At 43.0% G+C, this 16,698-nt stretch overlaps 1 protein-coding gene across 1 annotated transcript; it reads right to left on the bottom strand.

Moving 5' to 3' along the window:
• Nucleotides 1-261: 261 nt before the first annotated feature.
• On the bottom strand, nt 262-9,513 carry FBXL7 (F-box and leucine rich repeat protein 7). The gene is made up of 2 exons (XM_026056054.1): nt 8,906-9,513; nt 262-3,508 (listed from the first exon to the last, which is right to left on the bottom strand). The coding sequence occupies exons 1-2, from the start codon at nt 9,501-9,503 to the stop codon at nt 2,772-2,774; spliced, it is 1,335 nt and encodes a 444-aa protein (XP_025911839.1). The 5' UTR covers nt 9,504-9,513; the 3' UTR covers nt 262-2,771.
• Between the last annotated feature and the right edge of the window lie 7,185 nt (nt 9,514-16,698).

Here is a 16,698-nt window from a genome sequence, read left to right on the forward strand (position 1 = left end):
ACCCCAGAGTGGATTTTTTAAAACATTCAAAAAGAAACATTACACTAGTAAGTACTCTAGTCTTTCAGTCATTCCATTTTACTTTTCACATCAAATATGTTAACTTGCCTTTAAATCAATGCAGAGGCCTTCCTGAACTTCTTATACATATGCCTTTTATATACTGGCTTTTCTTTTACATACATTTCCAGGTAGTGGTTATGCTTTAAGGTCAAGAAGAATCACATAAGGAAAAGCAAATTATAAGGAAACAGACATACAAGGTCATAATCTATAACAAATCATTTTTTATAGCCATCCACCTACCTCATATGATGATGTGCTCATTTACCTACCTAGTTTCAAGAAAACAAAACTCTACAAATATTTCATATCTTTCCATTTTGGCCAGAAGTTAATCACTTAGTGTAAATGACCATGCATACTCATCAGTTACCAATATATTGCTTTATTTCTTGGTAGTAAATTAAGGCTTTATAGTGAGATTTGTACAGTACAGGCCAATTTAAACCTTAGAAACCTTAAAAACCATGTAGCACTATTCACTCAATTTAGCATAGCCAGAGAAGTAGCCTTTTTTTTTTTTTGAATAAACAGTTAAATGTTACTAATAAGACTTATATTTCATGAGTGCAAATGGCTCAAAATCCCACCACCCTCAGGAATGGGTTTAACATTTAACTATTCTTGGGGCCATTTTGAGATAAAGGATAAACAAAGTATAGCTGACTTGGATAAAATATACTGTACTGCTTGCTCAAGAAAATCTCTAATTTTAAAAATACAAAAAGGGAAACTACAGTGATGTTAACTGGTCAAAGAATGGTATCACCCTCCTGTTAGGCACTAACCAGTAATAGCAGTGAAAAATCCATTTTCTTTGGCCCTCTTTGCTTTTGTACAATATTACTTATAATTCAGAGCTGATGATATCCCCTAAGTTAAGAAATTCACAACTGGAGGAATATGCACAAGTTACAGGACATTTTGCACAAGTAGGACAAGTTCCTGCCGCAGGGATGTGCAAAAGCATTGTTTTTTGTAATTTGAGAGTGTGTTGCTACAAATATCTCCTCAGCAATTACATATTTTTCTTGAGCATATGGATTTTTACTTCAAATCAATGATTTTATTAGTGTTGTCTGGAGATAATGGAACTACAGCTTATGAAAACCAGACGCAGTGCTTCCCTTCTTACATCCTCTACCAAGACAGAGCATTTGAGCTGAATGTACGAATTCACCTGTCAGTCACGTGCAGGGGGCCTGCCTGAAAACATCATCACTCCTAACATGTCTGGCTTTCAGATTGGAGCATTACATGTGGAAACGCAGAGAAAACAGCTGCCAGAAAAGAGTGAAGGAAGTAAGTGTGAAACAACCACACACTCTGGGGAAGGAGGCAATGAGACGAGGGAACCTCCAAGCCACCTGCCTGAGCACAAGCATGACCATGAGAGCACAAAGGGCTTCCAGTGTCATAGGGCAAGGCTGATGTTTTAATTCCTTGTTGAACAGCAGCCATTTCTCCAGCTTAAGGGAACACACACCAACAAGGTTTTACAAAAATCTAAATCTAATGTGAATAACATCCTAAGCCCCTCTTTCCCCAGGAGTGTGATCTCATGTCAGGCTAATGTCTTTGAAGTCTTGAGATCAGCCATTCATCCTTTAAACTGGAAGGCCACAGAAAATGGTCAGGTTTCTACGTGTATTAAGGCACATACTGAACACACCTCAACGCATGCACCTGGTTTATTCAGGGAGTGTCAGCTGCAGTGGTGCCGTGGCTGCTGAGGAGACACCGTGAAGGCAGGCAGACAGACCTTCTGGTGACAGCAGTGTAGCATAGCAACTGGGACTGCCCCATGCAAACCATCCCACAACACTTCAGAGTCCCTGGTGTACCACAGAGCTATCCTGGCTTGTTGAAAAAAKGCAAAGGCTTCTCAGGCTGATCTGCTGGCTTCTTCCTTTGCCAGACCACCAATATCTTATCTGTTTTCTTTCACTCAAGTGAAAATGTCACTGCTTACAAGACCCAGAAGTCCCTGTCAGCTACCAGAGGGTGGTACTGCACATGCAGGAGAGGGCTGATGCAGAACTGAAGGCAAGTGGTGATAACGCATGAGTGACCTGGAAGTGGGCTTTCCAAGAGAAACCATGCATGAGCATAATCTCCAAATTCACTCAGCACAGTGCTCAGCAATAGCCAGCAGCTCATCTTCTGCCCCAGTCAAGTACATTTGAAGACATCACCCAGTATTTCCTGAGGAATTACAAGGAATGACCACCAAGGAGAAACTACATGGAGATAAGGGGATGCTTTATCAGCTGTATTAGAAGTTGGGGAACATGACATATATTGCATAGTCAGATTCATGAGCACAGTTGGAATTCAGATGTATTTGACACAGCTTAGTAGCACTTCCAAAGGAGGGATTATGCGCTATTCCCTTTGGAGTCAGCTACATTAGCCTGGGACAAGATCAGGGCTGTTATGGAAAAGGCATCACAGTGGGGATGCTGAGCACTCACTGCTTTTGCATTAAGGCAGCCTCTCCACAGAGACCCACTGCACCTTAAAAAGTGATCATACAAAAACCAAAAACAAAATAGTCCTCTAGAACCACCCCCCGCCCCACCAACAACAAACAAGAAAAACTGACTCCTGTGAGCCATAGAAAAGACAGCATTACTGAGTATGGGATTGTGTGTCTATACATCAGTGTTTTTAATACTGTGTTGTAACAACAGCTGTGGGGTATCCTTTCAGAAGAAGGCAGGGTTGGTGTGCTCTATAATACAGCGCTTGCAATGCCGTTTAACAAACCGCAGAGCATCCACGGAGACATCACAGTCCTGCACGTTCAACATCTGCAGGTCAAAACAGTTGGCAGCTACAATCTGCAGGCCCTGCCCAGTGATGCTTTCACATGATTTCAAGCTCAGGCGCTTCAGGTTGAAACAGTTGAGGGCTAGAAACTCCAGGCCGGTGTCTGAGACCAGAGGGCACTTGCCAATATCTAGTGATTTGAGTTTTGTGCAATTTTTGGCGAGGTACTCCGCACCATGGTCCGTGATACCCTCGCAGCCCCGCGCATTGAGGTAGCGCAGCTTGCTGCAGTATTTGGCAATGTAACGTATGCCCACATCTGTGATCCGACCGCAGTGAGCGATGCTAAGGTATCGGAGGCGTGACTCCAGCTTGGCAATCTCCCGCATGCCAAAGTCACTGACAAAGCGACAGTCGCTCACGCTCAGTTCCTTAATGGACGTGCAGTAAATCATCAGGTAGCGAAGACCCTCGTCGGTGATGCGGACGCAGCGACGCAGGTACAGGTGGGTCAGTTGAGTGCAGTGAGCGGCAATGGTGTGCAGTCCTTCGTCCTCCAGGACAAAGCAGTCTGTCATGTCCAAGTAGCGGATGGAGATTTGTTTCCCATGTAAGGGAGACAGCTTGATGGAGGCTTCGCGAGTCAAACTGATGCATGTCACTTTGGAGCAGCCTAGGTGGAAAAACACAGCAAATTTAAATGAGCAGTAAAAAAAAAACCCAAAAAACCACACGCACTCAGAGAGACTGGAAAAGGCAGGTATGAAACTGCATGTTGAAGGTGATGCAGACATCTTCACTTTGCAAGAGCAGAAACATCCTGACTGACTAGTCTGGATTTGCTGGGATGCCTCCCTACACCCAGGGAAATACTAAATAACTCCACTGGAGCCATTGAGGTTGCTTTGGGATTTTGAGCACCAGCAAAACAACAAAACAGTTCTGTCGACATCCCAAATGTGAAATGATGGTCCTAGGTTTATCTAGGGACAATCTAATTCTTTACTGCAATATTAATGCAGTGACAATTTGAGAAAATGGTACTGCATGACAACCAACACAGCTTTCTGAGCAAAGGCAGTCTCATTGAGCGCATCAGCCAACATCAGAGGCTGTTTTACCATCAAACCCCATCATGGAAAAGACAAACCCCACCCACTCTCCAAAAAGCATTTGGGGAACAGATGTTTATTCTGCCCCAAGCCTGCCATTTGGGAAGGACACAAAACTATGGCAAAACTGTGTGTCTGCAGAAGGGTGGGGATTTGGGTAATCTAAGGAGAATGGAGAGAGTCAGCAGGAGCCAACAGACTTGTAAGGACATGGGAGGACACGTACAGACATGGAAAGGACTATTTTAAGCAAGAAGGCCTGGCTACAAATGGAGGTAACTAGACTAGAGGAGACAGACCAGACCTTGGAAGGAAAGATTAAGAGTTAGATTAAAGGGAAAAACATGCTCATAGACTTTCCCCATTTTAACCTCTACCCTGCGCATAGTGGTGAATGAAAGCTTTCTCTGGAAGGTGCTCCTTCTGCTCCATGGCAAATCTGCAGTCTGAGGCTCCTGAAGGGAAAGTCTTACCTGTGTCATGTTCAGCTGCGTGTGCTGCATTAGCATGGCTAGTAAGGAAGAAGGGGACGTCTACCAGCTCGTGACTCTGGCCCGCCCAACAGTTTTAGCCATAAATGTCTACTCAGACAAATTCTGCAGCGTATACCTAAAGGGGTGCTCTCAGATAGGTAAAGGAGCTTTTCTGTATTGCTGGAAACACTGGCCAACAGGGAAGGGATGAAGTGACCCAAACCCTGGGGAAAGAACAGCAAGTGTAAGTGCCAAAATAAAGAAAAAATCCATTGAAAGCCAGAAAAGCTAGGATGACAACTTTAGAGTTGGCATGGATCAGAAATGCTGCACAAATCCTTTAGTCTGGAAATAAAGAGCATGACTATCTTTGTATGGAAACCCTCCCAAAAGATACAACAAGTTCTTATTTAGAGGCTTAGTGGCAAGTATGAGTGTTGTTCAGTTCTTAAAAACTGAAAGAAAAAAAAAAGTGAGATAAACCAGCAGGCTCAAAAAAAAGGCCCTCAGCAGCCTGGGGTATGGCCTTGAAATAGCTTGCACTTGCAATTAGATTCCTTCATGCACCATAAGGGTTTGCAACTGGACTTTTAATTCAGGCTTCCAATTTATTGGAAAAGATGCAAAGTTTACCTTAAGCCTCACACACAATGAAACTGGCAAATTGTCCACAGGTCATGGAGAAGCTCTGGGACCTTGAAGCAAAGAACTTTGTTCAATGTACAAAGTCCTTTTAAAACTGACTGCTGCTACTTCCTCTTTAGATTGGGTTGCAGATCTATCTACCTCATAGTGGGATTTCTGGAAATATGTTTGCCTTCAAATAAAAACTACATAGATGCTCAAAAGTGCAAGGTGATTCTTCTAAAGGGAAGGAATATAATTCAGTTTTACTGGTGTAAGATTTCATGTCTACTACATACTTTGGACTAGGTGATATAAAATGCACAACAGGAGTCCCCATCCTTGAGCTGGGTTTTCACAGCAGAAGCTGGCACCTAGGCAGAGCTCTGTCGACTTCTCCAAGACCTGATGCAGCTGTTGCTCTTGTGCTTGCACAAAGGGGTTGTCAGATTAAGAAATCAATATGGATATTTTACATGCTGACCAGAATCCAGTTTTAAAATGTGGTTAAGTGAGAAGGAAGGGTTGATGAGGCAGAGGAGAATATCCCGTTTACTGAGGATCCAAGAAGGAGGAACACTTTAATGACTGAAATTAAAAAGTGAATGGGTGAGAAGTCTCACAGCAGGTTTGGAGACACTGTACATCAGTGTGTGATCACTGTTTTGACAAGGTCAGCATCCTCTTGTTGTCTAGTTATTTTGGCTACAATGTAAAATATTTCATAGGAAGGGTATTCAAAATAGTTGCAGCAGGAAAGAGTCCATGTTGATATACAACTGTCTGTTTTTTAGGCAAAATGATAAGTTTCTGGGTCTGTAACTATTTCTCTGCCCTAAATAATAAAAATGTAAAAAACAAAACTCTTGTAGTAGGATTTTCCATAAAGGAAAGGTAACGGATTTTAAAAAGGGAGAAGCAACTTCCAAAAAGATTTAAAAAAATGTTGGCTAGCATGCTAGATAATAACTTGCAGTCAAGCTCAACCAGCTTCTAGGGATACCTCAGAGCTGCCCACAAAGTGGATGTTGAGAGTCACAGAATTTATGTTGTGGAAAACTCGGGAAATTAATATGAATGTCTGGTTCTGACATTAAAGATTCTGATGTTATCGCTGCCAAGTAACCATCTTAAAGAGCAAGCAGGAGAGGGATTCAAATAGATGTACAAATGAGAAATTGGGTTTTGATTAACTAGCAATAAGTACAGTGTTATCCTCCAGCACATGTGCCCAACTTTTCTTGCTCAGTATGAGATCAGACCAATGGACCACTTCAGGTCCAAGAAGCACTCATATGTTAGACGCAAGCCTTGTTCTCCTAATTGCTCCTTGGACTTTATCGCAGAAGAGATGTCCTCATATGAGATCTTCTGATTTTAGCCCAAAGTTTGTCCAAAGACCCAGAGTACAGCCCCATTTTAGAGAATCCAGGGAGAGTCTGTACAGCAACCAAAATCACTACTTGAAACCTTATTCCTGGAATTCCTTTCACAGGCTCTCGGCTATGAAAAAAGTGTATTTTTCTTCTTTCCGGCCTCCCCTGTTTTACCTTCTATTTAGACACATAAGCACCCATGGCACAATCCGAGCCCGGGCTCTGCAAGGGGGTATTTCGGCACATGCCTTCAAACCTGTGCAGGCTGGTCAAAACCCAGGCCCCTGTCCTTTGAAGGGGAAGACTTGCAACTACAAATGTATGGGTTGCTTTTCCTGTTTTTTTAGTAAGTCCAGGAATCACCCCTTCTGTTTAAGAAAACAGAGAGAAGGCAGAGAGAGAACGAGAGCAAGAAAACTCACTTCTATAGGAAACATCCTCAGAGATGGACAAAGTGAGGTTTAATGAGAAAGTCTGAACCTGCGCAACAGAATCACCCGTTGCTCGACCAAGGTTTTCTCCTGCTCCAGTCTCTGAGACATTGTCCACCAAACCAATTATACTTTCTTTCCCGCCCAAACTGTCTCTTCCTTTCACGGAATCCTTGTTTGACCTGGCTTTCCTGTGCGGGTGTTATAAGATGCCTTTTCCCCACTGATCCTACAATTTATTACTGAGCTGAGGTGCCTTTCTGGTAGGACTCCAAGAGAAGTTGTTGTTCACTGAAGACCAACGTGTTTACAGAGGGCATGTCCTGCCCTTCCAGTAGGGAGGAAAGGAATAGGAAATAACTGGAAGGATTAAGTTAGTTCCTGTGGATAACAGAATTTTTTAAAGAAAGAGCTCCACATTTCACATGGGCAGCAGCTTCCAYAGGAGCTAAATCTTGTGAGGTTAATACAATCCTTGGGACACATACTATTAAGATGGATCAGACACGCTCTTTATCCAAAGACAGTGCTGTGTATACACCAACCTGGGATTTGCTACAAATAACTGAGATCATTTCTGGCCCTATCAGATAGCATTCAGTTTGTTTAGTTAGATTCATTCCCCTCCCTTTGCGCATGCCAGCAAGTAGAGCATCGTACGCAAAATATAAGAACAATAATGTTACTAAGGGATCATCATTACATATACTGGCAAATTGCCCAGCAACCCTTCAAAAAACCAGGGTCCAACAGAAAAGAAGTGAAAACCATTTTTATATATTTTATTTCATCCAGACAGAAGGAGGGGGAAAATGGGATACTGTTTCCAAAGCATTCTAAAAAATTACCCACATTAGAACTATAAGTGGGCTCAAATCAAGGCCCCAAAATTGAATTCTCTTAAATTCTTACACAGGCACATGCTGTAAAAGCCAGGTCTGAACCCATACATGCTGATTTGATAACATTCAAAACCAGAATTTTTGTCTCGCTTGTTCCAAAGCAAGCAAGGACTGCTAAAAAACAAACAAACAAACAAAACAACAACAACAAAATGAGCCTGCACCAGATAGGCAGCCATGGAAAAATCAGTTCACGTGTTCACATAAGTGCCAGTGACTCAACAGGATTGCTTTCTATCCCCACTTTGCCCTGCCTGTTGTGTAGCCATCAGTACTGCTGCAATGGCAAATCTTGGCCAGCTGATTACTATCAACATTAGAGTGGTAACACAGTGAGACCACAAAATATGAATTGAATGCCAAATTTACTTCAGTGCTCTGCTTAGGTGAATTTTTTCAATTAAGTGCCAACCTATTTGCAGAGGGGAAATCCTGTTTGGCTGAACCTAGGGACAAAAAAACACCTTGTACCCCCAGAGCACATCTGGGGAAAACTGTCCAAAACATCTCTGTTCATTTAACCAGCTTCAGTGATACATAACTGTGGTGGAAAACAAAAAAGCCACTAAGCAAATGTATACACTGTACACGCACACACACATGAGTTAAAGCTGCCTAAGTCTGGTTAAAGCATCAATGGAAACAAAAGGAACATGAAGTTCAGCTAGAGATGACAATTTGTACCTAGACAGAAGTCTAGCACTGATTCTGAGCTGCTGCTCAAGTCACTAATCAAATGAGATTACAGATATATACATTTCTCATCATATGTATACATAAAAAATATATACTAAAACAAATTTTACTCTAGTAGCTAGCCTTTGCTATGCAATATGCTAATGACTGCAACTTGGGCTTCCATAAGCGTGCTTTATGCAAAAACCTATAGAAAGTGTCTCGCTATTTTAATAGGTCATCTCTGCTAGCTAGTTTCCAGGGAATGGGGCCTGTCCACTCAGGAGGTACTAATGGCATTTGGGGTATAAAGAGTCTAGCCATGCCTTGCATACCACTAGAGCATTACAAGATTAGTAGTCCTACTTACAAAGGTGACACAGAAAGGGGACCTATGCAGCTGTGGGGACCAGGAGTTGGGCTCGCACCAGCCTTCTAGCCCCCACCTCGTATGAGTGTTTAAGTATCCCCTGTTACCTGACACATCCAGGTGTTCCAGGTTGGGACACAGTGACACCACGTCGAAGACTGCCTCGTTGGAGATGTTGTAACAGCCAGACACCTCCAGCTTCCTCAGCTCTGGGCAGCACTGGGCAATGGTGTAGAGTCCTCTGTCTGTGAGCCGCCTGCAGCCACTAACTATTACTGTCTCCAACATGAGACATACGTTAGGTGTATCCTGACAAAGCCTCCGCGTCAGCACTTTAAGAGCCCTGTCTACGTTGATTGTCTCGCCCGTCAGGCAAATAGTCCTCCAAAGCCGTGGGTCCCAGGCAAGGTTATACCAGCGGCGGCACACCCGGGCGCAGCGGCACAGCTGGTTGGTAGGCAGAAAAGAGAATATCTGGATCATGGAGTGATCCGGCAGCCGGTCTATGTTGGCCTGTTCCTTCTGGTGTTTGGATGCCAGCTGGATGAGAGGATGCGTGAGGCGGGTTGGAGGCGGTGAGTGGACCATGGCAACAGTCTCCCCGGTGATGGAGGATGAGGAAGTAGACGACCCTCTGCCATTCTGGAAACTGTGGGAATTCTGCGGGAATATTAACGCTGGGCTGGGCGTACTGAGTGTCCGCATGCTCAGGTCAGAATCTGGAAGGCAAAGAACAGGATTTCAGGGAACGGCGCCTGGCCACAGGGCGCTCTGGAGTGGAACGATTCGCTAGCCCTATCTATTAATGGAGCCTGACAGCCTTTGGGTTTTTTTTTGTTTTTTTTCTGTTTTTTTTTAAACAGTCATTTTCACCAGAGAGAGAGGACAAGTATATTCTAAAACGTAAATTAGAGTATAATCTGAAAACACTATTTGCCTTAGGGTTGGCTACAAGAACACAGAGATACATTTGTAGCTCTGCTATCAGAGCAACACTAGCAAAGGATGGATTGTGGGTCTGAACTCAGCAGTTTAATTAAAGAGCCTAGCAACTACTACTTAAAAGGGGGCTGGTTATGCCTCTTCAAACACACTCAAAAAACACATGGACTAAAATGAACTTCAGTCAGATTGAAAGAAGCAGCCCAGAAAAGTAAGTGGCAAAGCAACAGCATGCCTGGAAGTTTGTTACAGCACTTCTTCACCATATTTGCATGATCATTTTACTAGCGCTAATAGTTACTCCAAAAGCAGTCAACCCACAAAATGCACACAAAAGTTCAGGGCCTCTGCTACTAGGAAAGTTTGCTTTGAGGAAAGTGTTTTTTTTGTTTTGTTTTGGGTTTTTTTTTAAACAGTTTTCTCTCTGTGCTGCCATTGCTGCCTAAGAGTCATTCCCACATTCCCCAAACCACCAGGAAACAGAGCTCCTGCTCCCAGCTCTTCTAGCTGTTCTGTAAAACAGCATGTAAAAGACTGGAGGGCAACAGGGATATAGTTTTGATTGTTGAGAAAATGTCACAGGCTGTACTTTCAGAGACCCAGAGCTACTTTGGCAGTATGCTACGCAAGATGCAACCAGTGTATATGAGATGAATGCTGCAGCTGGGCTCAATCATTCCATCTTTGGTCTCTCAGTATTGATCTTAACAGAAATCCTTTAGGAAGAAAAGCATCTTCAGAAGATGAACATGAGAACCAAAATTAATTACCCAGTAGAATAACAAGTAATATGAATGCAGTAACAATAACAGTTTTAAAGCATCCAGATTTCCTCCATGTTGCATCTTCTTCTGTCACTTCAGTGTTCAGATAGTTCAGGGAAGCATACAAACCTCTCTTCTTAAAAAGCACTGGCTCTACAGCTTTGCAACCACAACAGCACAGATGCAGGCTAAGCAGGTCACCCCCAGAACTGTATTCAACACACCTACCCAAATATAGGGTTGGGCAGAGTCTTTAAACTAACTATATTTTAGATGAATTTGATAAATATATTACACATGGATTTCCCTATCAAGCATTTCCCTTTTACTTAGTCAACCATAGGCCTGTTCCGATCTCTAAAAGGTCAATAAGACAGGCTTTCCAGGGCCTCAGGTCAGCTGCTTTCCCTGTTGCACTGGCTATAATAGTGGCAAACAAATGACTGTTTTCACAGCATGTCTGCAAGGCAGAGATGCACAACTCTGCTTGAAGAAACCAAGACTCAAAGTCCAGCAACTTGCCCAAGATCACCTAGTTCAGTTGAAGAGAGCTCAAAGCTATTATCTTGCATTCTGAAGAAAAAAGCTACACCACACAGTTCCTTCCCTCTACCTGATCTGTATCTTGTTTTTCTGTGACAGAAACTCAGCATTTCAACAGGTGATAGGAAAACACATTTTCTTCAAGGCTTCTAAGTCTCATCTATGGCTCTTGGATCTAACCCAGGGATTTGTATATTTTTGAGAAAAGACCATATCTTAATATAGAGTGGGTTTTGCAGAGAGACACTCCTTTTCCCATCTGAGATCTCCTAAAACCCCAGTGGCAGTTATTGCAAACAATTGCACAGAGGAGTGTTATTTGGAAAGAGTCTAGAATACTTTGGTATTTTAAAAATGAGATTTACAGCTGGTGAGAAAGAAAAACCCCACCAGCAGCAGCCAGACTCTTGCAGACAAGCAGGGACTCCACAGACCACTTAGGCAACAGTCCCCTAGACTGATTTCTGCAAAGACTTACCATCTATTTGACCTTCCTCACATCACCACTAAAACCAACAACAGTGCCTGAAGCTAAACATGTGCATAAGACATGGCAGACTTGGAGCCTTTTACTCTTTTTGCTCTTTTCTTGAGATTTTAAGAAAAGGATGCCTCTAATATAAAAGGAAATGCATTCATTATTTAATACAAGTTTCTAGCACTGGATATATCTCCCACTAATACATGTATTTTGTATTGTGAATTCCTCTCCCYTCCTTTTACTTTTTCATTCATGTGTTTTTACACAAGCCTGCACAAGAAGGGGAAACAAACCAAATAAATAAAATACTCAAAACAACAAACAGTTATTTCTGTACAGCTAAATACCTGAAAGAAAAACTGAAAAGCAAAAATGTTGTTTAATTTGTTGTAAACATTTTTTTACTACTGTGGGAATATGATTGTCTCCTGTAAGACAGTCTCCCAGCACATCCTGAAAACATATATTTTTAGCTAGTGGTTCTTGGAAATGCCTAACAACCTCTACAAACTTATATTTTCACCTACTCTTCATTGCTACTTAAGTATTAAAAAAAGAAACCTTTTAGTATACCTTGGTACTCCCCCCAAACCCACCCAAAACCCTAATATGGCTAATCTCTACTCCTGGTTTCCTACTTAGGCAATTCGGATCAAAAGTGGCATTCCCACACCGCTCCTGGGCAAGCTGTGAACACTAATTACCTTACACATTCTGGGTGCATAACGAATTACCAAAATGTTTTTTTTAACTTAGACCTAAAAGCTAAAAAAATAAAAATAAAATAAAATAATAATAATAATTTGATCTTCTGCTTTTTGGGTACACTCAGTGCTTGCTTCATGCTCCCTGAATTCTCTGATTAGTACAGAAATTCCAGATGTTCACCCTGTATTTCCTGTATTTCCTTCACCTTTAATCCTGAGGGTGCTTCACATGAAACTTGCTCCCCCCACCTGCAGGGCATGAACCGCCATGCAGATACCTACATATACATACATATGCAACAGATACGCACACATACATACCCTCCCAGTATTTTGGAAAAGGACCATAGCATTGTCATTAAACTCAAACAAGAGAGTTAGGAGAGCATTACTGATCCGCTGAGTACGTAACACAATATGCTATTAGACAGGAATTTTGCTGGTAGCTTAACTGAACTCTTTCCAGAGGTATTCCAGCTTACTGTTCACTGTATACCCTTAAGGGGAAAAAAAAGCAGGGGAATTCATGAGCTTTTTGCTAGTAAAAACTTGGAAAGCTTTTTGCTAGCATTTAAAGCTTCAGGAATATACTTGCAGTGCTATATGTTTTCCTGGCTTTTTGAATATTGCTGGGAGGGACTTCCCATAGCATTATCTGAACCACCTAAGAACTTCCTTCAAATTTTGTTCTTCACCATTTATTGAGTGCTAGCTAACCGTTTGGGTCAGTCCAAGACAGAGGGAATTAATGACAGTTGGACATCAATAAATACAATCCTAAAAGCATAAGTGAAGGTACACATTGCTGTTTTCAATAAAATTGTTCCAAATACCTGCCCTACACAAGCACTGTTTTCTCCCCAAAAAGTATTGCCTACAAGCCTGAAATGCAAGTTTACATTTTGGTAAATCTTAGAAAGCAAAAAAAAATTGCAGAGCAAAGCAGCCCTGCACTTCCCTCCCTACAACCTCTTTTACCCCCTGCCAATTACCAATGCTTTTGTGCAAGATGCTTTTTATTATAGCATCGCTCAGCCTCTGAGGGTTGTTTGTTGATGTAGGAGAAAATTTCTTAACAATCTTTAAAGGAATCTCAGAAGATGCGTGCCAGAAACAGAACTATAAAAGCTGACATAGAGGGAGAAAATGCACTGGAGGGAGTTTTCTTATTCCATTAGGAATCTGGTTTATTTCAAAAGCTTTTTTTTTTTTTTTGGTTCAGTTTCCCAATTAATACATACATCTGGGGAAAAAAGCCTTAAACGTATACGATTCAAACCAAGATCTAGTCTCTATGCATTCTGTTCTTGACGACAATGTGTAGACTCTGAATTCAGAGTCAGAGAAGGAAAACAATGTTATGCTTTTGTTAAACCAGCAGTGGACAGTAACCCAGAACACCTGATGTCTAGATCCCAGTGTGGACTTTTTAAGACTGAGCAACTTCGTGCGTTTAAAGTGTGACTGCATTCAACCATACCTTGGCACTACAAAATTCTATGCATACCTATTTTAAACTTAATTCTACACCGACATCCTCAAGTTTACAAAATTAAAATGCAACTTTCAATAAAGACCAAAAATACTTCAGACTCTTATCTCAGGCAGCTAAATGGATCCTTCCTGTTGATCTGCCATCACCACTGAGATTTTTAGAACTGTTGCCCAGTTAGCAACAGTAAGGCAAGAATTAAACCAAACCTTGCTCAGGATTTGAAGGGTTAGTACAGCTGAGAAAAATAAAAAGCAACAGGCGCTTCTGTCAGTAACATTAGATGCAAAATAATATGTGCAAGAAACATTTAAGCACAGTATAGGAATGTGATTCTGGGATGTGAAAGTCGGGGGCAGCCTTGCCTGCAGCAACCATGAGATGGCAGAGTTCAGGATCCTGAAAGGAGGGAGCAGGGCAAAAAGCAGGATCATAACCCTGGACTTCAGGAGAGCAAACTTTGGTCTCTTCATGCACCTGGCTTGAAAGAATCCCATGCAATATGGCCCTGGAGGGAAGGGAAGTCCAGGAGAACTGGTTGATATTCAGGGATCACCTCCTCCAATTTCAAGAATGGTTCATCCCAACAAGAAGGAAAACAAACAAAGGCAGCAGGAGGCCTGCATGGATGAACTCAGATATAAAAAGGAAGTGTACAAGAGGTGACCCAGGAGGGGTTATATAGAGGGGTCAATATAGAGACACTGTCCAAGCATGCAGGGATGGAGTTAGGAGAGCTAAAACCCACCTGGAGTTGAAACTGGCAAGAGATGTGAAAGGCAACAAGAAAGGCTTCTACAGGCACATAAGCAGCAAAATGAAGGCTAGGGAAAATGTGGGCCTGCTACTAAATGGGGCAGGGGCCCTGGCAACAAAGGACACAGAAAAGGTGGAGGTCCTCAGCGCCTTCTTCACCTCAGTCTTTACTCGTAAGACCAGCCCTCAGGAATCCCAAGCCCCTGAGACTGTAGGGGAAGTCTGGAACAATGAAGACTTACCCTTGGTGAAGGAGGATCAGGTTACGGAACAGTTAAAACAAACTGTACAGACAAGTCCACGGGCCCTAACAGGATGCACTTCTGAGTGCTGAGGAAGCTGGCCAATTGAGATTGGCCACTCAACAATCTTTGAAAAGTCATGGTGATTGGGGGAGGTTCCTGAGGAACAGAAGAAAGTAAATGTCATCCTTACCTTAAAGAAGGGCGAGAAGGAGGATCTGGGGGAACCACAGGCCAGTCAGCCTCTCCTAGATCCCTGGGAAGGTGATGGAGCAGCTAATCCTGGAAACTATTTCCAGATACATGAAGAACAGGAAGGTGGTTGAGGTAGTCGGCAAGAATTTACGAGAAGCAAATCGTGCTTAACCAACCTGATGGCCTTCTATGATGAGACGACTGCCTTGGTGGATAAGGGAAGAGCAGTGGATGTTGTTTATTCTGACTTTAGTAAGGGATTTTAGTTATGGGACTGTCTCCTGTACCATCCTCATAGACAAGCTGATGAATGGCGAGCTAGAAAAGTGGTTAGCCAGGTGGATTGAAAACTAGCTGAACTGCCGGGCTCAAAGGGTTGTGATTAGCAGCAGGAAGCCCAGCTTGAAAACAGTCCCTAGTGGTGCCCTCTGGGGGACTGAGGCCAATACTGTTAAATACCTTCATTAGTGACCTGGGTAACAGGACCAAATGTGCCCTCAGCAAATTTGCAGATGATACAAAACTGGCAGGTGTGGCTGATACACCAGATGGTTGTGCTGCCATTCAAAGGGACCTCAACAGGCTAGAGAAATGGGCAGAGAGGAAAGCGCAAAGTCCTGCACCTGGAGAGGAATAACCCTATGCATCAGCACAGGGCAATAAGCTCAAGAGCAGCTTTGCAGAGAAGGACCTGGGGGCCCTGGTGGAAACTAAGTAGAATATGGGCCAGCAATGTAGCAAAGTTGGCCCACAGTATCCTGGGCTGCATTAGAAAAAGCGCTGCCAACAGGTCTAGGGAGTTGATCCTTCCTGTCTACGAGGCCAGATCTGGAGTACTGTGTCCAATTCTGGGCTCCCAGCACAAGACAAGGATTTACTGGAGAGAGTCCAGAGAAAGGCCATAAAGAAGACTAAGGGACTGAAGCATCTCACATATGAGGATGGGAGACCTGGGACTGGAGAAGAGAAGGCTCAGGGGATCTTATCAGTGTGTATAAATACCTGATGGGAGGGAGTACAGAAGACAGGACCAGACTTCTCAGTGGTGCCCTGCGACAGGACGAGAGGCAACGGGCACAAACTGAAACACAGGAAGTTCCATCTGAACATGAGGAAAAACTTCTTTACTGTGAGGGTGACAGAGCACTGGAACAGGTTGCCCAGAGAGGCTGTGGAGTCTCCTTCTCTGCAGATATTCAAAACTTGACTGGACACAGTCCTAGGTAATCTGCTCTAGGTGACCCTGCTTGAGCAGGGGAGTTGGACCAGATGATCTCCAGAAGTCCCTTCCAACCCCAACTATACTGTGGTTCTCTCATTTATTTAGCATTTTTACATCAGTAACAGTGCTGTGTAGACATTACATACTTTACTAAGTGTAACATGGATACAGACTTCACATTTTTACCACAGTACCAACACTTTTGCAGAGACCAAAGAGGTATTTCAACTAAGACTGTGGAAAGAAGGAGTTTAATGGCTGGAGAAGCTAAAGTATGAGGTGCAAAACCAAACAGAAGCAACCAACACCTCTTTGCTGGTGTTTCTGAATAAGTGGCAGGAACTGCTTGGTCAATGCCAATTATCTAATTTGGACTTACCGGCAGATGACCCGTTACGTATGACATCTTTGGACATGCTGATGGGCAACGGAGCTTTTAGAGACCCCGCTCGACAGGCGGCACTGCATCCCCGAGTCCTGATGCAGTCAAAAAACGCTGCCTTAGAGGCATTCGCTGCACTGCCCCAAATAGGGAAAGCTAATCCGCCTTACCTGT

This window comes from Apteryx rowi, unplaced genomic scaffold (genome assembly GCF_003343035.1).
Source record: "Apteryx rowi isolate R43461 unplaced genomic scaffold, aptRow1 scaffold_1298, whole genome shotgun sequence".
Lineage (NCBI taxonomy): Eukaryota > Metazoa > Chordata > Aves > Apterygiformes > Apterygidae > Apteryx > Apteryx rowi.

Bases quoted from the DNA above. Each gene is read 5' to 3' on its own strand.
- FBXL7 (XM_026056054.1), bottom strand. From the start codon at position 9,503: ATGCGGACACTCAGTACGCCCAGCCCAGCGTTAATATTCCCGCAGAAT. The intron at 3,509-8,905 runs GTAACAGGGGAT...TTTTCCACCTAG, and splicing joins GGAACACCTGGATGTGTCAG to GCTGCTCCAAAGTGACATGC.